We start from the raw sequence: 23,802 nt of genomic DNA on the forward strand, positions 1-23,802 counted from the left end.
AAAGATAACTGGGACAAGGTCAGTCTCTGAATGAAAGCCCAGAAATTCGCATGGAAATTTTAGAAAGTTTAATGGCTTGGGGGCTCAATATTAGGCCAAATAACACCCAAAGGCCACCTCAAAGTCCTTTCTGTAGCTTGAAGTTCTTTCAAATACTTTCGTTTCTGTTTTGCTTTTTTAAAAAATAATTTCACCAATTTTCCCTCCTTCCCTTTTCATGCCTTTCTTAGTTATTCCATTTCTTTATGAAGAATAAGTGAGCCAATATATGTGATATTATTTTAATTTTATTAACTAATTTCTCCTTTAATTTTCCCACATTTTATTTGCTATTCCTGTATCCATTTCTAACAATCTTCATTTTTCCCTTCACCATAATAAGCCTACAGCCATTGCTACTAACTTTGCTTCTGTAACAATTTTACCTATTTATTTATTTTGTTGTTTTTGTTGTTTGCTGGTTGGTTGGTTTGTTGAGGCAGTGTCTCACTCGGCTGCCTAGGCTGGAGTGCAGTGGCTTACTGATCATGGCTCACTGCAGCCTTGACCTCCTGAGTCCAGAAGGTGATCCTCCCACCTCAGCCTCCTAAGTAGCTGGGACTACAGGCATGCACCACCATGCCTGGCTAATTTTTTAAATTTTTTGTAGAGATAGGGGTCTCGCTATGTTGCCGTGGCTGGTCTCAAACTCTGGGCCTCAAGTGATCCTCCTCCCTTGGCCTCCCAAAGTGCTGGGGTTACAGGTGTGAGTCACCACATTCAGCCAACAATTACATTTAAAGCTTCACCTTTAGATATATTACCACATTTGTTTTTATGTAGCTTTTTCTATCAGACTGTAGGCTTCTTGAGACAGAACTCGTGCCATTTTTTTGAAGACACATTTATTGAGATATAACTTACATACAGTAAAACTCACTTTTTAAAGTATACAGTTCTATGAATTTTGATAAATGCGTTCTGTTGTGTAATAACCACTGCAAGAAGATATAGAATATTTCCATCAGCCCCTAAATTTCCTTATACCCCTTTGTCAATCCCTGTCCCCTTTCCTCCACTAAACCTGGGAAACTAACTGCTAATCTATTTTCTGTTCCTACAATTTTGCCTTTTTCAGAGTTACATAAACAGAAGCACAAAGTACGTAAATAGTCTTCTGAATCTGGCTTCTTTCACTTAGTGTAATGCATGTGATTCATTCATGTTGTTGGGTCAATCAGAAGTTTGTTCCTTTTTATTGCTGAGTAGTATTCCATCACGTACAGGTACTGCAGTTTATCCAAATGACAACTGGCGGATATTTGAATTGTTTCTAGTTTTTAAGCTTGTGCTTGGTTTTTTGTTGCTTTTAATGTGTACACAAAACTGTGTATCCCCAGCACAGAGAATTTCCGTATATGTGTGTGATGCCTTCCTCTTGCATATTATTCCAAACTCCTCCCTTTAAAAAAATCTCACTTTCATTTATGTATGTGTTTCTCTATCTTTCTCCTCAGTCTTTTGATACTCCTTCCTCCCTCCCCGCACCTGCTACTGAAATCTACATTTTTGTAATACTAACAGTTGGATTTTGGAGGAAATTCTCTAAAGCAGAATATTTCTTGGCCTTTGTCCTCTTCCCTTTTTTATAGTTTGCAATTTCCAAAGCCCAAAGATAGTGAAAAAAACTCTTTCAACTCACACAAAATAAGATTGTGACTCAAAATGTTGGACTATATCAGTTAAAAGTAATTTTTCCCCCAGGCAATAGATTTGCACTGATCTGTAAGTTACTTTTAATATGTAAGAGGTCCAAATAAATGATACCTTCCTTTAATAAAAGAGAATTTTCTCTTTTACTGCTTCCAAAATCTACTCACATTTAAACTCTTGGGCTTGAGTTAAAATTGAAGCTGGCAATTTCAGTTAAAAGAGGTTGTTAGACACAGACCTTTTTCTTTTTCAGGGACCTTTCTTCAAGCCAGAAAAACTATCAGCCAGGACTCTGAAATCTAACTTGTGTCACAAGTTGATCTCTACCTTTCAGCTCTAAAATTCTATTACTAATAAGAAAATGGAACATTAGGCTGGGTGCGGTAGCTCATGCCTGCAATCCCAGCACTTTGGGAGGCTGAGGCGGGCAGATTCCTTGAGATCAGGAGTTCGAGATCAGCCTGGCCAACATGATGAAACCCCATCTCTACTAAAATTACAAAAATTAGCCAGACATGGTGGCACACACCCGTAATCCCAGCTACTCAGGAGGCTGAGGCATGAGAATTGCTTGAACCCGGGAGGCAGAGATTGCAATGAGCCAAGATCATGCCACGGCACTCCAGCCTGGGCAACAGAGTGAGACTCTGTCTCAAAAAAAAAAAAAGGAAAGAAAGTGGAAAATTAAACCTTAATTTGAGAAGAGTCTATAAGAAGTGTGAGGAGACACAACATCAGGAAAACTCTGGAGATTGTGAAAACCAACACAAGAACTCTTCATGGGGCATCCAAGACAAACACAGGTAGATCCCTTGAACTCTAAGGATGCAGTTTTTGACCAATATTTGTTTCCTGGATGTATTCTCTGTACCGTTAGGTGCTGACATACAAAGATTAAGAAAACCAATTCTCCCTTAAGGTACTCATCTTAAGGAGGCATCAAGATAGAGTTTCTTGGTAGCCGAGTTTCGAGGTAAAGTAGAAAAGTCTAGGTTTTTTGTGTCATCAGATAAAAGCAGTGTTACTCAGGAAAAGGGTGCTCAGACGTGACCACCAGAGAGCACTCCTGCTTATGAGTCTTACTTCTTGTTATTGCCTATTAACAATAGAAGGGTAGTAGGGAAAGAAGTGACAGAAATCCCCAACCTCTCAGTCTTTCCCGAGTCTCTAGCTTACCTCAGTGTTTGTCCCTTGATCAAGGTCAAGGCCCCGGTCCTCCAGCTTTTCAATTTGACCCTTCAGGGTCAGCATGTCTTTTAATAAGCTGCAAACAGACCAAGATACTAAGGCCTGCAGAATAAGAAAAATCACCCAAGAGAGGAGGTAATTTTGATCTTTCAAAAATGAAATACCATTGCCATATAAAAGGATGCTTTGGTAGTGCTTGTATTGCAATGGGAAGTAAATGAAATTCAAAAAAGTCAAAAGTACTCTAAGTAATCTAGATAATATTAAAGAGATATGAGGCCTAACTGGACACAGGAGCTGAAAATTAAAAGGGTTAAAATATAAGTTTATAAAATTTCTAAGAAAAAAACACACAGAAAATTTGGGGGACATAAGATTAGGAGAAGAGTTCTTAGGCTTAACATCAATTATATAATCTGTAAGAGGGAAAATTGATAATTGAACCTCATCAAAATTAAAACCTTAATTTGGCCAAAGACCCTGTTAAATGGATGAAAAGACAAATTACACACGGGGAAAAATATTTGCTTAGCACATATATGGCAAAGGCCTTGTATCTAGACTATATAAAAATCTCAAAAAAAGCTCAACATTAAAAAAAACCTATCCAATTAGAAAATAAGCAAAAGGCATGCATAGACATTTCACCAAGAGGCTATATAGATAGCAAATAAACATACAAAAGGATGGTCAATACTTATTAGCCATTAGAGAAATGCAAATTAGTACCACAATGATATATCACTACATACTTGTCACAATGGCAAAAAAAAAAAAAAAAAAGAAAAGAAAAGAAGAATAGTGATAACACCAAATGCTAGTGAGGATGTGGAGAAACTCGATCATTCATAAATTGGTGGTGGAAAAACAAAAGGTTTCAGCCACTCTGGAAAACTGTTTGGCAGTTCCTGTCAAAACTTAAAACTGACTTACCATATGACCCAGCAATTTCATCCTGGGTAATTATACCGGAGAAATGAAGACTTATTTCCCATAGTACGCATATGTTCAAAGCAGCTTTATTCATAATAGTCCCAAACTGGAAATTACACATTTGTCCTTTAGTGGATGAATTAACCATTCATCCACACTGTGTAGATTCATATCATGGAAGACTACTCAGCAATGAAAAGAAAGGAAAGATCAATACATGTGAAAATTTGCATAAACCTCAAAAAAATTATCCTGAGTGAAAAAAAGCCAATCTCAGAAGGACAAACTGCATGATTTCACTTATGTAGCATTTATGAAATAGCATAATTATAGACATGTGGAACAGATTTGTGGTTGCCAGGGGTTAGGGATGGGTAGGAGGAAATATATGTATAAAGGGGTAACACAAGTGCATCTTATGCAATGATTCAGTTGAGGATTTGATTGCCATGGTCATGCAAGGCTAAACATCTCATAAAATTGCATGGAACTATACACATACAGATGAGTGCATGTATAAATCGTGAAGTCTGAATAAGCTCTCTGGATTGTACCAATGTCAGTTTCTTGGTTTTGATGGCATACCCAAGTTAGGCAAGATGTTACCATTCAGGGATGCTGAAAATAAGGGTTCCTTGCATATATATTTTTGAAACCTCCTATGAATCTATAATTATTTCAAAATAAAAAGTTAAAAATAAAAATGGAAGCATAGGTAAAGAGGGTTGCAAAAGAAAAAAGGAGGAAAATTAATAAAGAAGAATAATGTGACTAGTTTCATATTCACCTTCTAGTTTTTGGTCTACAGGTCTCTGCAAACTGTAAAGCCCTCTGGCCCAAATACTTTATAACGTTAATTCAGAAGGTATTTGTTCAGCATTTACTATGTGCCAAGTATTATGCTGAATGCTGATGATTAAAATAGAGAATAGTATAAGCAAGGTCTTTGCCCTTTTGAAGATTATAATGTAATGTGGATTTGCAGGCAGACAAGGAAATCCATTAAAAATTAGAATGTTATTAATATTTTGGGTACTTCTGCTTTCAATCAACATGGAGTAACAGGAATTGGATTTAGCCTCCCATTTTAAACAATTTTAAACTTGAAAAGAATATATGAGACAATGGTTTTCAGACGTTGAACAACAGACAGTGCAGAACGTGGATCCCTCAGGTGGGAAACAAGTGAGATGGGCTCTATAGTTACTTCAAGTTACTCCTGGAAAGAGTTTCTGGACTTCAAGTCAGAGAAAGGGGATGCACGAGAAGGCTGGTGGTCTCCGTGAGTTGAGAAGATGAAGTCAGAAGCTCAGGGAGGCCACAGGGAGTAGATTTGCCCAGCAGAGTGCCAAAGAGGAGAGAGCTGCACAGAGAAAAAGCTCCAGAGATCTTCCCCCACTTGGCCCCACTTGGGCCTTCAGCTGAGGCACTGATTAGCACACAGATGTGATAAAACTACTTGAAATGGGAGGGAAATCATAGCAGATTGAAGTGGGCAGAACAATCTCTAAAGATCAAGCAGTGCTGAGAATAATTGCGAGAGTGGAAAACTCTTGTAATACTCAAGTCATCAGGTAGAATTCTCAGAAGGTATTGTTTCAATAGTGGAGCCATATTAGTCCTAGACTAAAGGCTGCTTTGGTCCTGCCCTACAATAATTAAAAGCAATCCTCAAAAGGGTCAGACCACTTCTAAGTAATTTAACTGTGTTCCAGAACAAAGCTCAAAATTTAAATCTACACACAAATGTCTCCAGAATACTCAAAACCAAATGAGGTAAAATTGACAATGTCTGGCATTTAGTAAAGAATTACTAGGCATGCAAAGAAGCAGGAAGCAACAGTCTATATGCTTATAAAAGGCTGAGTGCCGTGGCTCACACCTGTAATCCCAGCACTTTGGGAGGCTGAGGTGGGCCGATTGCCTGAGGTCAGGAGTTCGAGACCAGCCCGGCCAACATGGTGAAACCCCATCTCTACTAAAAATACTAAAAAAATTAGCCAGGTATGGTGGCACATGCCTATAATCCCAGCTACTCGGGAAGCCAAGAATTTCTTGAACCCAGGAAGTGGAGGTTGCAGTGAGCCAAGATCGCGCCACTGCACTCCAGCCTAGGTGACAGAGTGAGACTCTATCTCAAAAAAAAAAAAAAAAAAGCTTAAAAAAATAAATAGAGGCAGTATTAAAAATGATTAGATGATAGAATTAGTAGATAAGGTTATTTTAAAAGTTGTAACTATATTTTATTGTCCAAGAATACACTTGGACAATGTACTCTCCTAAATGAGTACATTTAGGAGAGATATGAAAGATAGAAAAAAGACCCAGATCAAACTTCTATAGACACAAACTACAATGTCTGAGATGAAAAATACACTGGAGGGGATTAATGTTATATCAGATACTGCAGAACCAAAAGATTACTGAATTTTAAGATATAGTGATAGAAAGTCTGAAATGAAACACAGAAAGAAAAGAGAGGAAAAAAAAAGCCCAGAACATCAGTGAGTTATGGGTTATGAGACAAGCTAAAGTGGCCTAAAACACATGTAATTAAAATCCTTGATGGTGAGAAGAGGGAACAGAAAAAAATGTTTAAAGAAATAATGGCTCAAATTTTCCAAATTTAAACTACAAACTTGCAGAGCCATAAGGCACAATGGAACTTAACAAAAGAAAAATTAAGAAAACTACATGAAGGTCGATCATATAAAAATGATTAAAAACTATATATATATATATGTATATATATGTATGTATTTTTTGAGACGGAGTCTTACTTTGTCGCCAGGCTGGAGTGCAATGTGCAATGGCACGATCTTGGCTCACTGCAGCCTCCACCTCCTGGATTCAAGCAATTCTCCTGCCTCAGCGTCCTGAGTAGCTGGGACTACAGGCACATGCTACCACACCCAGCTAATTTTTGTATTTTTAGTAGAGATGGGGTTTTACCATGTTGGCCAGATTTTTAAAAAATTTTGAAAACAGCTGGGAATAGAGCAAGGAAAATTTTATTTGTAGAAAAATACAGAAGAGAATGACAGCCAACTTCTTGTCAGGCACAACGCAAACCAGATTTCAACAGCATCTTTAAAGTACTGAGAAAAAAATGTCAGTATATAATTATATACTCTGCAAAATTATCTTTACAAAATGAATGCTTTTTTTCAGACATAAAAAGCTAAAAGAACACATCCCCAGTAGAACTGTATCACAGAAGATAGTTTTGGGTTTTTGTTTTTTGTTTTTGAGAGTCTTGCACTGTTGCCCGGGCTGGAGTGCAGTGGAGTGATCTCGGCTCACTGCAACCTCTGCCTCCTGGGTTCAAGCAATCTTCCTGCCTCAACCTCCCGAGCAGCGGGGATTACAGGCACCCAGCTAATTTTTGTATTTTTAGTAGAGACGGGGTTTCACCATGTTGGCCAGGATGGTCTCCAACTCCTGACCTCAGGTGATCCACCCACCTTGACCTCCCGACGTACTGGGATTACAGGTGTGAGCCACCACGCCTGGCCACAGAAAATCGTTTTTAAAAGCCCTTCAACAAGAGGAAAATGATGCCAGATATAGATTGTATGCATACAAATGAATGAAGAGCACTGGTAATAGTAAATATGTGTGTAAATATAAACAATTTTTTTCTTACTTTAAAAAATCACCTTAAACAATAGTTAATCGTTTAAAGCAAAAAACAAAACAAAACAAAAACCCCTGATGTATCATGGGCTTATATTCAGTACAGAAGTAAGATGTATGCCAACAGTAGTGCAAAGGCCGGGATAACAGACATAGAAGTACAGCATATGTAAGAGGTAAAATATTACTTGAAGGCAGATAGTGATAGTTTAAGAATCATTCTATTTAAGCCAAATTAACTATTTTTAAAAAACAATGAAAAAGGATGGGCATAGCGGCTCACGCCTATAATCTCAGCACTTTAGGAGGCTCATGCAGGGTGATTGCTTGAGGCCAGGAGTTGGATACCAGCCTGGGCAACATAGCCAGACCTTGTCTTTACCTACACACAAGTTTCAAAAATTAGCTGGGCATCATGGTGCACACCTGTGGTCCCAGCTACTCAGGAAGCTTTAGGTGGGAGGACCGCTTGAGCCCAGGAGTTCAAGGCTGCAGTGAACTATGATCACACCACTGCATGCCAGCCTGGGTGACAGAGCAAGACTGTCTTGAAAAAGAAAAAAAACAAAGAGAAGGATAAAGAAATCATTTATAATGATAAAGGGATCAATTCTTCAAAAAGACATAACAGTCCTAACATTCATGCAACTAAAACCAGAGCCTCAAAGTACATGAAGCAAAATCTGATAGCTCTGCAAGCAGAAATAGACATATCTACAGTTACAGTTGGAGATTTCAACACTCCTCTATTGATCATCTATAGAAGTAGAGAGAAAATCCATAAGTACCTGGAAGACTTGGATAACACTATCAACCAACCTGACCTGATTGATATTTGTAGACTACTCTACTCAAACAATAGTAGAATACACATTCTACTATTGTATTGCACACATATCATTTACCAAGATAGACCATATTCAGAGCCATAGAACAAGTCTCAATACATTTAAAAGGAGTTGGCTGGGCACAGTGGTTAACACCAGTAATCCCAGCGCTTTGGGAGGTCAAGAAGGGAGGATTGCTTGAGGCCAAAAGTCCAAGGCTAGCCTGGGCAACATGGCGAAACTTTGTCACTACAAAAAATACAAAAATTAGCTGGGCCTGGTGGTGTGCACCTGCAGTCCCAACTACTAGGGAGGCAGAGGTGGAAGGATTGCTTGAGCCTGGGAGGTTGAGCAGTGAGCTGTGATTGTGCCACTGCACTCCAGCCTGGGCAACAGAGCGAGATCTTGTCTCAAAAAAGAAAAAAATTAAAAGGAGTCAAGTAACATAAAATTTGTTCTTTGGTCACAATGGACTTAACTGAGAAGTCAGTAAGAGAATGGTATCTGGAAGATCTCTACATACCTGGAAACTAAAACATACTTTAAATAATCCATGGGTTGGCCGGGTGTGGTGGCTCATGCCTGTAATCCAAGCACTTTGGTACGCCAATGTGGGCGGATCACCTGAGGTCAGGAGTTCAAGACCAGCCTGGCCAACATGCTGGAACCCTGCCTCTACCAAAAATATAAAAATTAGCCAGGCATGGTGGCGAATGCCTGTAATCCCAGCTGCTCGAGAGGCTGAGCAGGAGAAATGCTTGAACCCAGGAGGCAGAGGCTGCAGTGAGCCAAGATCATGCTATTGCACTCCAGCTTGGGCTGATGGAGATGGAGCGAGACTCCATCTCAAAATATAAAACATTAAAATATATTTACATATATAAAAATCATCCATGGGTCAAAGGAGAGATCAAAAGGGACATTAGAATGTATTCTGAGCTGATTGAAAATGAAAACACAATATATAAAAATCAGTTTGATGCAGTGGAAACAGTGCTTACAGGGAAGTGCAGAGCACTAACTGATTATTATAATAGAAAAAGGCAAGAGATCTCAAATCAATGACCCAAAGTTCACCTCATGAAATTAGAAAGAGGATAGCAACATAAGCCTAAAGTCAGCAGAAGAAAGGACATAATTTAAAAAAAAAAAAAGCAGAATCAAATGAAAATTTTCAAAAAGCCAGAAAAACAATAGCAAAAAACCCAATGAAATCAAAAGCTAGGTCTTTTAGCAAACCAAAAAATGTATAGATCTCTATCCAGACTGATACAACAAAAAGAAAAGAAGACACAAATATTCAATTTCAGGAATAAGTGAGGGGACATCAATACAGATGCTAAAGACATCATATAATAAGGGAATGTTACGGATAACTTTATGTCAATATATTTGACAACTTTGATAAAATGGGCGCATTGTTTGAAAGGTACAATCAACTTAATATCTTTAGCAATATATTCTGAATAGCCCTATTACATCTATTAAAGAAATTAATAGATACAAAATAAAATTCATAAATTAAATTTTTAATTAAAAACCTTACCACAAAGAAATTTCCAGGCAATACAGCTTCCCTGGTGAATCTAATCCCACATTTAAGGAAGAAATTATACCACTTCTACACAAACTTAGCCAGAAAACCAAACAGGTCCGGGGAAAATCTTAATGGTTTTCTACATGGCAAGTGTTATTCTGATATTAAAACTAGACATTACAAGAAAAGAAAATTGTAGGGCAATACCCCTTCAGGAGGAACTCTTCATTAGAGGGAAAAGGTAAGAGATCCCTAGTGGTACACATTCAACTTCTGCAATCCCAGCCACAGGAGAGTTCCTCGGCCTTTGCAGGCCCTGAGACCAGTATAGGGAGCTGTCTGGAGTTCATGTGATAACTGTTTCAGACAAAGTTTGTCAGGGGTCTTACACACCCACTGAGACCAAAGCAACTGCAGCACGGCACCATTTTGAGAGCCCAGCAGCCACAGACTACCTCCTGCCCTGGGGCCCAATAGCCCCTGCATCTCCACATCCCTGAAGCCCTGCCAACATCCCTCTACGTGCACCCAGAGCTGCAGTATCACAATGCCAACTGAATCCAGCATGCAGTCAGGTCCCCAGCACTCTAGCTCAAGCAGTGTATTACACCCAGGGAACAGGGTAAGGAAGGCTGCCCCAATGACAAAGGGAGCCAAAGTTTGGGCTTCCCAGAGCCTGGAGTCTCTGCCACTGACAGTGTGTTAGTCTGTTCTTGCATTGCTATAAAGAAATACCTGAGACCAGGTAATTTATAAAGAAAAGAGGTATATTTTGGCCCATGGTTCTGTAAGCTGTACAGGCATGGCACCAATATCTGCTTGGCTCCTGGTAAGGGCCTCAGGAAGCTTACAATCATGGTGGAAGATGAAGGGTAGCCAGCGTATCACATGGTGAGAGCAGGAGCAAGAGAGAGAGAGGGGGGGGAGAGGTGCCACATTCTTTTAAACAACCAGATCTCATGTCAACTCGGATCAAGAACTCACTCATTATCCTGAGGACAGCACCAAGCCATTCATGAGGGATCTGCCCCTGCGACTTAAACACCTCCCACTAGGCCCACCTCCAACATAGGAGATCACATTTCCAAACGAGATTGGGTGGGGACAGACATCCAAACCATATGAGTGCCAAGTTGACAAGGGGTTGACTTGTGATAGTTAATACTAGATGTCAACTTGACTGGATTAAGGGATGCTTAGATGGCTGGGAAGTCCACTCCACTAGCCACTACTGGCACCTGTGCATGCCACCCAGGGGCCTGAGGAGCCATTGTTCCTGGGTGTGTCTGTGAGGGTGTTGCCGGAGGAGATTGACATTTGAGTCAGTGGACTGGGAGAGGAAGACCCACCCTCAGTGTGGGTGGACACCATCCAATCGGCTGCCAGCACAGCTGGAACAAGGCAGGCAGAAAAGGGGAAGAAGCAGCTTGTTTGCTGAGTCTGCTCACTCTCTCTCTCTCTTCCTGTGCCATGCTGGACACTTGCGTCCTCTCCTTTTGCCCTTGGATATCAGCCTCCAGGTTCTTTGGCCTTTGGATTGTGGGACTTGCACCAGTTGCTTTCCAGGGGCTCCTGGGCCTGCAGCCACAGACTGAGGGCTGTGCTGTTGGCTTCCCTGGTTTTGAGGCTTTTGGACTTGGACTGAGCCATGCTACTGGCTTCTCTCTTTCCCCAGCTTCCAGACAGCGTATCGTGGGACTTCACCATGTGTATTAGTCCGTTCTTATGCTGCTAGTAAAGACATATGCGAGACTGGGTAATTTATGAAGGAAAGACTTTTTAATGGACTCACAGTCCCACATGGCTGGGGAAGCCTCACAATCATGGTGGAAGATGAAGGAAGAGCAAAGGGACGTCTTACATGGTGGCAGGCAAGAGAGAGCTTGTGTAGGGGAACTCCCTTTTATAAAACCATCAGATCTTGTGAACTTATTCACTATCACAAGAAAAGCACAGGAAATACCCGCTCCCATGATTCAATTACCTCCCATTGGGTCCCTCCCATAACACACGGGAATTATGGGAGCTGCAATTCAAGATGAGATTTGGGCGGGGACACAGCCAAACCATATCACCATGTCATCATATGAGCCAGTTCTCCCTAATAAACTAATGCAGCTATAGATATGGATATATCCTATTGGTGCTGTCTCTCTAGAGAACCCTGACAAATACAGACAGCAACCCTGGAGCCTCCAGCAGCAGGGCTGCCTTGCAGCTGCACACACCTTCAGGAGGCCTGGGGACTGGCCCACCTGAGCACCATCCTGGGGCCAGATGACAGGTCCACCCACTAGCCACTACTGGCACCTGTGCATACCACCCAGGGGCCTGAGGAGCAGCCTACCCCACCCACTGCCATCACTGTTGGCACCAGAGCACACTATCCAGGGGCCCAGATATCAGCCAACCAGGCCTGCCTCTGCCAGCCCATGCACACCATCAGGGGACCTGATGACAGGCCCATCCCACTTATCAGCACCACTGCTGGTATTCTATTGCTGCACTGCCTAGGGGCCTGGGGACTGACTTGCTCCACCCACAGCCACTGACACCCACATACACTATCAAGGGGCCTGACAACAGTCCTGTTCAACCCACCCCGACTGCTGCCTGAGCATGCTATCCAGGAGCCTGGTAATCAACTCACTCTGCCTGCCATTATTGGCAGTCATTCATGCCATCTGAGGGCCTGAGGACAGGTCCACCCTGCCACTGCCACCATCAATAGCACTGGGGACTTGTGTGCATCATTGAGGAGTCTGAGGACAGGCCCGCCCCCCGTGTTGCCAGCACCAGTGCCTGCCACACATCATTTGGGGACCTCAGGATCAACCTGCCCTGCCTGTCATGGCTAGTACCAACACTTGCCTTCTGTGGGCCTGAGGATGGGCCCTGCCCACTGCCACTGCCTATGTACATTGTTCAAGGGCCTGGTGATAGGCCCACCCTTCCTGCTGCCTGCGCCTATGTGTGTTTCCTGGGGGCTTAGGGACCAGCCTGCCCAGCCTACAGCTGCCGCCATCACTGGTATCTACCCATGCATGACTCTTAGGGGTCTGAGGACTGGCCCCCCCAGCTCACTGCCATCACTGCTGGCAATGTGCACATGCTGCCTGGGAATCCAAGGATTGGCCTGCTGCTAATATTGCCACTGTCAGTGCCACACACAGTGCCCAGGGACATGAGGACCCACCTTCTCAGCCACTGCTGCCACTGTCAGCAATCAAGCAAGCTGCCTAGAAGCCAAAGATCTGGCCCACCCAGACTAACCGCCACTGGTGCATGCATATGCTGCATGGGGACCCGAGGACAGGCACTCCCACCCTGGTGCCACCACCACTGGCACTTGAGGACCAATCTGCCTAGGGTAACTGTCCCCAGTAAAGTTTGCCACAGCCTCCACAAGTAAGCACAGCCCAAGCCACTGACGAACTTACAGATACCACTGATGCTGATTACAACCAAAGAAATCATGTAGAGACTACACTAGTATGCCCACCCACCAATAATCAAAGCCAAAGCACCCTACCCAACTAACACTATAAATACAGCTTTAGGAAAACCTAATCTTTCCCTATGAAAGCCAATGCATAAAATTGGAAGAAGTGACTATTACACCAGATGTATAGATATCAATGTAAGAACCAAAGAAACATGAAAAAGGAAGGAAACATGACATCTCCAAAGGAGTGCAATAATTCTCCAGTAACATCCCAATGAAAAGGGAATCTATGAAATGCCTGAAAAAGAATTCAAAGTATTGATACTAAAGAAAATCAGTGAGATATAAGAGAACACAGGTAAGCAATACAAAGAAGTCAAGAAAACAATTCATAATCTGAGTCAAACAGAAATTCTGAGACTGAAGAATTCAATGAATGAAATAAAAATATAATAAAGATCTTAAATAATAGACTAGATCAAGCAGAAGAAAACATTTCTAAACTTTGAAGACAAGTGTTTTGAAATAACCCAATCAGCCAAAAAAAAAAAAAAGAATGAAGAAAGCCCTACCTGACATTTGGGACACCATAAGGAAACCAAATATTTGGATATTAGGAGTTCCAGATAGAGAATAAGTGGGCAAAGGCATTAAAAAAAATTTAATGAAATAATAGCTAAAAACTTCCAAAGTCTTGCAAGAGATAGACATTCAAATACAGAAAACACAAAGAACCCCAAATAGATTTGTATCAAAAAAGTCTTCTCCAAGGCTCATGACAGGCAAACTGTCAAAATCAAAGACAAAGAGAGAATTCTAAAAACAGCAAAAGAAAAGTGTCAAGTCACATGTAAGGGAATCCCCATCAGACTAACAGCAGGTTTCTCAGCAGAAATCTTATAGGCAAGGAGAGAATGGGATGATATATTCAAAGTGCTGAGAGAAAAAAAAAAAAACTGACAGCCAGGAATACTATACCCAGCAAAACTATCTTTCAAAAAATGTAAGAGAAATAAAGTTGTTCCCAGACCAGGAAAAAGTGAGATAATTCATCACCACAAGAAATGCTTAAAGAAATCCTACATCTGGAAGTGAAAGAACAAAATCTACAAGCATGAAAACTCACAAAAGTATCAAATTCACTGATAGAATAGATATACAAATGAGAAAGAGACAAAAGTCAAACATTACCACTACAGAAAACCATCAAACTGCAATTATAAGCAATAAGACAGAAAGAAATAAGGATATACAAAACAGCCAGAAAACAATTAACAAAATGACAGGAATAAGTCCTTACTTATCAATAATAACCTTGAATATAAATGGATTACATTACCCATTTAAAAGATATAGAGTCGTTGAATTGATTTTTTAAATGACCCAATTATATGCTGCCTAAAAGAAACTCACTTCGCTGTAAAGACACATGTAGACTGAAAGTGAAGAAGTTGAAAAAATATTTCATGCAAATAGAAATCAAAAGCAAGCAGGAGTGGCTATACTTAGAACAGACTTTAAGTCAAAAACTATAAAAAAAGACAAAGGAGGGTATTATATAATGACAAAAGGATCCATTTAACAAGAGGATATAACAATTCTAAATATATATGCATCCAACACTGGAGCACCCAGACATATAAAGCAAATATTACTAGATCTAAAGGGAGAGACAGACTTCAATACAATAACAGTTGGGGACTTTAATGCCAGACTCACAGCATTGGACATATCATCTAGCCAAAAAATTAACAAAGAAACATTGGATTTAAACTGCACTTTGGACTAAATGGATCTAACAGACATTTACAGAACATTTAATGCAACAGCTGCAGAATACACCTTCTTCTCATCAGCACGTGGAACATTCTCTGGGATAGACCATATGTTAGGCCACAATACAAGTCTTAACAAATTTTAAAACATTGAAATCATATCAAGTATCTTCTCAGGTTACACTGGAATAAAACTAGAAATTAATACCAAGAGGAACTTCGGAAAATATAGAAATGTATGGAAATTAAACAACATGCTCCTGAATGACCATTGGGTCAAGGAAGAAATTAGGAAAGAAATTAAAATTGCTTGAGACAAATGAAAACAAACAACCTACCACAATTTATCAGAGACATCAAAAGCCCGACAAAGAGGTAAGTTTACAGCAATAAACACCCACATCAAAAAAGTAGAAAGATTTCAAATAAACAATCCAACAATGCACCACAAGGAACTAGAAAAGCAAGAACAAACCAACCCATAAATAACAACCCAGCAACCCAATTTTTTAAATGAGCAAAAGATAAACAGATATTTCATCCAAGAAAGTATAGCTATGGCCTAAAGACTTTATCATCTTAAGCCCAAAGTTTCTTAAATTTGTAAAGCTATGAAACTTCCTGCTATTTTATGACCAAACCCAACACCCTACAATTACCTCTTCACTGTGTTTTCTGTTACATTTATTTTTTTAATAATATTGTCAGTTTTCTCCGTTCCGTCTATGTAATCAGCTCCAAGTTCTTTCACCTGGAGACCTATCTTTGCGTTCCAGTAGTTTAGCTTGAGGAACATGCCCGTCAGACACCTGCGGAAATATTATGGTGATCATTTTCAAAGCAGAAAATGGGAAACAATTCACATAGCCTGAAACGCTCTTCCTTTGAATAGCGAGTTGATCTGTTTAGTCTTCCTTGTCACCAAAATGGGCCAGGTGGGCACACAAGCCTCAAGAAAAGAAGTTTGGGTATTTATTTGATATCCACTTTAACAGATCTTTAAAGACTCTATAAAACAAAGCATATTTTATGTTTAATAAAAAAAGATATATTTTTAATTTCACTGTGTGGAATGAATGTTAAATATTGATATTAAGATAGTGGTTACATCATGGTGGGGGAGGAGAGGTATACAATAGGGAAAAGATCCACAAGGGCTTAACAACATACTCTTAATGATAATTATGGTTTTCCTATCTAGAAAATTATCTGAGAAGGTTTAAATATATATTAATTTCAGGCCTCAAAGAAGAGTTTGCTCTTTCTTTTTTCCCATGCTCTGTCTACATCCCTAAAATGTCCTTACACCACATTATTGCTAGATCACGTAGGTAGTTACCTATGCACAGGACTGCTTTATGGTTCAAGACATGTATGGATTTTAAATCTTCCAGACTTTCCCTAAGTTATCTGCTTAAATTCTATTTTCCCCTCCACACATTATTAAATGCTCTGTCTTGCATGTGTCAAGACTTACAGTTCAAGGAGGTTCTTCTTTGAAAACTGCAGAGATGTAGACGCTTGAGGGTCCTCATCAACATCTGTTTCTTGCTTATCCTGTTTACTCAGGTCCTGGTCATGCTCAGCCTCTAGCTCCAACATATCCTGGTAAAGATGATAATGGAAGCAAAGCAGAACAAAAGGTTACTACAAGATGTGGTGGTTCTTCCAGCCCTACCCAATCCCCCTTTGCTGGGGTCAAGCACATAGTCCTCTCTGAGACTGGAGCTTTCTGATGCATCTGTAAGCTAAGCAGACATGCCCTTCTGCTCTGTCTACAGAGGAAGGCTGAGGCAGGGGCATGGAGAGAATCAGTGCCCACATGGAGAGCTCTTTTCAGTCCTGATGAGTAATCGAATTCCATCTGATCATGGACTCCAAAACTCCACTCAAATTAGATGACTGTTCTGGTCTCTTAAAAAAAATCAATGTCATAAAAAAGAAAAGGTGGCAGGACTATTCTATATTAAGAGAGTCTAAAGAGATATGAAAACCAAACATATTGCATAGATCTTTTTGGGATGCTGGTTTAAAAAATATGGCTGTAAAAGACATTTGGGGGACAATTAAAGAAATTAGAATATTGAGAGAATTGAGATTATTATATTAATGCTAATTTTCCCAGATGTGATAACAGTATTTTGTAGGAGAAAGTTTTATTTTTAGAGATGCTTTCTGAAGTAAACAGGAATGAGATATCATGCTGCCTTTGACCTACTTTTAAGTGGTTCAGAAAGTTTCATCTATTTATATACACAAAGATAAAGCCAATGTGACAAATGTGAAAGATTTTTAAATACAGGTGTAGGAATATGGTTAATCATTGCATAATTCTAAGTTGACCTTTTAAATTGTTTCATATCAAAAAGAGTTTGGGGGAAAACACCTACTCATGAGTTTGATCAATACAGTTTACTTTTTTGTTTCTGTATTCTTTGCCTTGTTCTAGAAAAGCATCCAAGACATGTTCTGCTATTTCAAGTCTCTGCATGCAAAAATCGACAATGATTTATCCTTGAACACTTCTTTAGTAACTATGAAATATTTCTTCTGTCGTTTGAAGAAGTTTGATCTGAATTTCCTGTGTTTCACAGAACTATTTTTAAACTGGAAGGAGAAAAGTTTGGAGGAGGGAGAATAGATCAGTTTCTTTTTTAAATGTCTGTGTAAACTACTGGCCAAGTCAATAGAAATAACTAACATTCATGTAACTCTTTACAAGTTAGATTCATGTGCATTATTTATTTTCATTCTCACATGGCCATTTGTATTTAGTGACTTGCCCAAGGTCATAGAGTATAGAGAGTTAAGTGGTGGTCCCAAACAAGGAATGCCCATGTCCTAATACAGAACTAGGACCCCATGCATATTATCTTATTTGGAAAAAGAGTCTTTGCAGATGTAACTAAGAATCTTGATATAAGATCGTCTCAGATTACTTGAATGGGTTCCTAAATCCAATGACAAACATTCTAATGAGAGACAGAGGAGGAGAAGACAGACAAAGAGAAGACCATGTGAGGATGAAGACAAGAGACCAGAAGTTATGTAGCTACAAGCCACTGAAGGCCTGGAGTTCCAGAAGCCTGAAGAAGGACTCTCTCCTGGAGGCTGCATTAGGGGTGAATAGCTGAATTCTATTGGAAGATAATCTGTGAGGAGGGGGTATGTTCATATGGTGATTTGGTCATATGGTGATTTGCTCGAAGGTGAGAAATGTTACAGTTATTTCATAAATTCCCGAGGACAAAAATAACATATAATTCACTTTTTTTTTTGCATGGGAAGACTAGTAAGTCCTTCATGTGGTAACAGCAGCATCCAGTGGGAACAATGCCATATCCCCTGCCTCCCTCCTGATTTCAAGCTTTGAAGTTCTGCACCAATTAGAAGGAAACCCTCAGATATTTTCTTACCACTTTGAGATATGTGGCGTGAAGTTCTTCTCTTCAACCTACTGTGTCATTTAAGTGCCTCTCTTACCCATTTTTCAGTGTCTACCTTGTGAAGGAAGTCAGTTTGAGGGTTTTCGGAGGATATGTCATCCTCATCATCCGATCTGTCTAAGATGTGGTCCACTTTGATAATTTCCTTTAGCAAACTGCAAGCCACGCAATCCAAACAGAGGCTGTTATTATGCCTTTGGGCCAGAGCTTGAGCCTACCCTACTCCTTTCTAAAGGGAGAACACTGAGATCTTCCCCAGCCCCAGGGAGCATCTGCTATCCTTGTACTGAGTTCTTTCTGTGTGAATAACACCTCACATATTATATCTCACAAGTAGAAATAGAGGGGCTGGATAAATAATAATTGTCTGAATCCATACATTAACAGTGAGATTCCAAATTCCAAAGTAATTGCAGTTCTGTGCATATGTATGTATAAATGAGTGCACACAATCAACAAATAAGTAAATTAATATCCTGTTTCAAAAAGTGGAGTTTAAAAACCTTATGTGGTTTAAATGGGCAGAGAGGAGTAGGTCTATAGTGCCCTCTTGATCTCCACTCCCCAGCTGTCCTCCTCACAATGTTTACTAGCTTCTTTATTTTCAACAGAGATGCTATGCATAAATAAGCAGAGATGTTTATGTATGCATGTATGCGTGTATATATTATATATATTATACAGAATAGACCCTTTAAAATATATGGGAGGATATTTATACACTCCATTCTGTGTATACATCAAAGCACTTTGAATTTCTTATTTAATAACCTATTTTGGAGTCCATTTCATATTAGCACATACAGAGTGCTTCGTTTTTAAAATGGCAATATGGTATTCCATTGTGGGGCTGTAAAATAATTTTCCAATCAGTTTTTTTATTAACAGATAGGTAGAATGTTTCCAATCATTTGCTATCACAAACAATGCTGGAATGAATATCCTTACACATCTATATGTTGTTGTTGTGTATGTGTACAGCATATCTATTGGAAAACCCGAAAAGTAGAACTTCTAGGTCAATAGATATGTATATTCTAAATTTTGATAGATTTTTAGCAAAGTATGCTTTAAAGAGGTTGAATCAATTTTCACTCCGAGCAAAAATGTGCCTGTTTCCCACTCCTTGTCTAAATCCATGTGCTATTAAAGTTTTTGATCCTTGCCAACTTGGTATGTTTAAACTGGTATCTCATTTAGTGTTAGTCTCATTTTATGTGTGAGGTTGAGTATCTTTGCCTATGTGTATAAAACTCATTTGTATTTCCTTTTCTAAAATAAGTGTGTTGATAGTCTTTGCCCATTCCCTACCACACTTTAATATTTTGCTTAATTAATTAGTACCAAACTTATTAATATTTTGCTGGAGAGAGCAGATATGTTCCCTCTCGTATGCTTTTGAATGGGTCACAATAAATGTGTGATATGTGTCTATAAAAGTAGTTCCAAGTCTATGGGATTTGAACCTAGAGGGTGGAGGTGTTGTCAGGGTTGAGGGGGTATTGAGTCACTTCACATCTAATCTGCTTAGAAAGGGATCCTGGAATCTATACAGATTTAGATAGAATGAATAAATATTGCTTATATGAAAAAACTTATATGAAAAACTGCCCAAAGTTTACAAATGCATATGCTACTATCTTCAATAAATTATAAATGCATTTAAGGACATCTTTGATATCATAATAGCTTTCTTGCCATATGAGGGATTCTTGGAAAATCTTTTACCTTAAAAATGTTTTCCTAGTTAAAAAGGTGTTAATCATAGTTAAACTAGTATGCATTTTAAACATGTACTAGCGAATGTATATATGTGTTTATACCACTGTTTGTACTCCCTCTATGCCAGAAAGTATTTTAAATGGCTTAGATCTTTAGTAAGTGAAGATAATGAAGCCATAAAACAATCCACATATTTTCCCAAATTGAGATTACTTTTTTTAATGGGTATCTGTATCTGCCCAGTTTATGATGGTGGGCCCCTTTAGCTTTTCATAAGGCCTACTACAGTAAATATTCATGAGATTAAAATCAGATAAATTATAGCGAAGACTGTCAACCTAGACTCTGAACCTGGAAATCTCAGCATTTGCATACCGCTGGCCCAAGAATGTCTGCATTTGGGACCCTAGAAACTGCTTCTGCAAGCTCAGATCTGACTTACTCCTGCATTGCCCCTTTAGTCACATTGAGCTTTGGAAAAAGCCATTGTTTTTCATAGTCAGCTGTTGTTCCTGGCAGTCCATCTTCATCTGCAGAGACCTTTCGTTATTTAGGTTTGTGGGCGTGAGAGCCATTTCTTCGGCACTGTAAGGACAATAATGACAACAAGAGGGATTTTATGGCAGAAATGGCAACCACATCCTCTTCGCTGACACCAGACTAACTTCTTCCTCAGGGCATTTGGCTTTAATTCCTCCCCTTTCAAACTGGCTGTTCATCGTAAAGGACCCCAAAACAAGCTCTTAGATTTCTCTTCTCAAGTATATATGAGAAAGACCTGTGTGGCTGTCTCCAAGGACACACCTCTTGGCTGGTAAATGTGCGTTTTGAATGCTCGAAGGAGAATACTACAGAGGAATATATAATAACCAGCCTGGAAGAATGGGAACTTTCATTTTTTTAATCTCTTTCTGATTATATAATAATATACATATTGTAAAAAGTAAAAACGGCAAAAGAAAAAAGTAAAATCATTGGTACTTCAGAGATAACCAGAGTCAACCCCAGAGATATCCAGACTTAACCACTGTTAATATTTTAGTACATTTTATTTCTGCTTCTAGATTTGGTGTTTGTTTTACTCTTTTCCCATTGTTGACAACTAGGTTATTTCTAATTGCTTAGTAGTATAAACAATGCAATAATGATTATCTTTGTTTAGTAATTTTCAGTGCATGTCTAATTAGTTAAATACTTCCTTAGAGGTGGAATTACTGGTTCAAAGGAGTTTGACCAGATTTTTAAGGATTTAGACAAATATTTCCAAATTGCTTTCCTAAAGGTTTAACTAATATACACTGGCATCAGCTGTGTGTAAGAACAGGCACCTTCATTCCAGTCTGATAGGCGAGTGTTCGCTGGACAGCAGAGGAGTTAATTGTTGGAGTACTTAAGTAGTGTGAAAAATAACGGAAAGGAAACAGGAAAGAAGGTAGAGAGGTGTGAGATAGGCTCATAGAAAAAGCTGTAGGGAAAGGATAGATACAAAACATAACTCTTAGTTATAGGCAGAAATCAGGAGGGTGTGTCCAGGCTAAACAGGAAGAAACCTTCTCTTCTGTATATTCAAGTGAGTGATAGCAGTAGATTGGCCTAGAACTAGAGGGTAGCCTGGCTCCCAGCACCCTGAGGGACAAGAGGGGATGACAGACTCATGGGAAGAGAAGGCATTTTTCTGCAAGGGTGATTTATGGCAGGGACTAGCAACAGGGAGGAATAATCAGGGAGAAGGGAGACCCTGGGAATCACAGAGATGTTAAAACCATTTGCACAGAAAAGGGCTTGGTCGATCATTCTGTGGCAGAATTGAGCTTTGTTCTTGACCGGTGTGGTATAAAAGGGGCCCCTGTGAAAGAGAAGCATCAGGAAAGAACTAGAACCTTTGATGTGTGATGGCACCATCCTTTTTAACTTTGAATGTGGCAAAAAATAAACCTTTGATTTCCCTCAGGAAGGTCACTATTGCCTGCCAATTTCATCACAGCCCCTATCTGGACAGTTTTGTCTGTTTCCTGAGGGTGTTAAGCATTACAAAGGCAATTCCAAGCTCTGAAAGGTGAACAGACACTGAGATTTGCCTTGTTTACTGTTTTTATGGTCCAAAAAATAGAATACCATAAAAATAATAAAATTTCCTTATTCTGATAATTCTCTATCATCTCAATGTCTCCCCCAAGAGTGATTTCAAAGGAAACATCATCTGTCAATTCAGGCACCTACCCAAATTCTGCTTCCATACATTCTCTCACATTTTACATAACAATTAGAATCCTAACAATGGCTTATGTCTGTGCAGCCCCTAACAGATTACAAAGTACCTTTCACATATTTTCTCATTCAGTTCTCACAACAACATGGTACAGAGGGTATTATCCCCATTTTATGTGTGAATTAACGGAGCCTATGGCAGATGATGTGATTTACTTAGAGTCAGATATAAGAAGTAAAGCCAGGACTCAGAGCTTCCATGTCCTCACAGCTACTGATAAAAAGATTTTCCCCACTTCCCACCTCCAAAGATGATCTAGACCAGGGCTCTCCAATAGAACTTTCTGTGTTGATGAAAATGTTCTCTACACTGTTTGATACAGCAGCTACTAGACACATGTTTCTATTGAGTACTTGAAATGTGGCCAGTGCAACTGAGGAACTGAATTTACAGCCACACATGCCCAACGACTATCATGTTGGACAACTCAGAATTTTCTAGAGCAATGGTCATCAAACTATGGCCAGCAGGCCAAATCCAGCCTGTCACCTGTTTCTAGAAATGACATTTTATTGCAACACAGCCACACCCATTCCTTTACAAATCGTCTATGACTGCTTTTGCACTGCAATGAGAGAATTGAATGGTTGCAAGAGAAATCATTTGGCATAGAAAGGCTAAATATTTACTATCTTGCCCTTTACAGAAGAAGCATGCCAACCCCTGTTCTAGACTATCACCTTCTTCTATGATGTTGGGTGTTTGCTATGATCCATCAGTTGAATGCAGTAAATAAGAGCTTAAACTTCAGAGAGTCAAGCTGAGTTCATAATCTAGCATCAACACTTCACAGCTGGGCCTTATCTTACTGTCTGGGGGCCTCACTTTTTCCTCTGTAGAATGGGGCTAACAACAGTAATACTAATATTATTAGAGATGTGAGGAGTAAAATTGTGCTTAACATGGCATCAGGTAAATAGCAAACACTTGCCAATGTTATCGATCTATCTATTAAAATAAAAGCAGTGGAAATGGGAGCAATTAGTAAAGTTTAACTTCAAATAACACAGTAATAAAAATAATGCTTACACATGTGCAGCACTTTCAGTTCATAAGGCACTTTCACTAAGTTGTTTCCTCTGACCCTCATGATTACCCTGTGGTTAGCCAACCATGGCAGATCTTGTTACCTCTATTTTATCAGAGGAAGAAACTGAAACACAGAGATGACCTGGGACTTGTCCAAAGTTTTATTGCTAGAAAATGGTAGAATCAGCATGGAAACCTGCAAATTCTGACTATAAGTTTTGCAGTCATCCTACTATTTTACATAAAATTAATGCCCAATGCGTCTTAATGGGTTGGCTAACAGCCATCTTACCTCAAAAACAA

At 39.5% G+C, this 23,802-nt stretch overlaps 1 protein-coding gene across 1 annotated transcript in view; it reads right to left on the reverse strand.

Moving 5' to 3' along the window:
• Positions 1-20,779, reverse strand: part of SMCO2 (single-pass membrane protein with coiled-coil domains 2) — a 31,302-nt gene extending 10,523 nt beyond the window's left edge. Inside the window, 6 exon segments of the mRNA XM_031000924.3 lie at positions 2,869-2,956; positions 15,693-15,842; positions 16,511-16,638; positions 18,535-18,634; positions 20,644-20,677; positions 20,680-20,779. Coding sequence (XP_030856784.2) covers positions 2,869-2,956; positions 15,693-15,842; positions 16,511-16,638; positions 18,535-18,634; positions 20,644-20,677; positions 20,680-20,776 — 597 coding nt within the window. The 5' untranslated portion in view covers positions 20,777-20,779.
• Between the last annotated feature and the right edge of the window lie 3,023 nt (positions 20,780-23,802).

Source organism: Gorilla gorilla, chromosome 10, assembly GCF_029281585.2.
Source record: "Gorilla gorilla gorilla isolate KB3781 chromosome 10, NHGRI_mGorGor1-v2.1_pri, whole genome shotgun sequence".
NCBI classification, from domain to species: domain Eukaryota; kingdom Metazoa; phylum Chordata; class Mammalia; order Primates; family Hominidae; genus Gorilla; species Gorilla gorilla.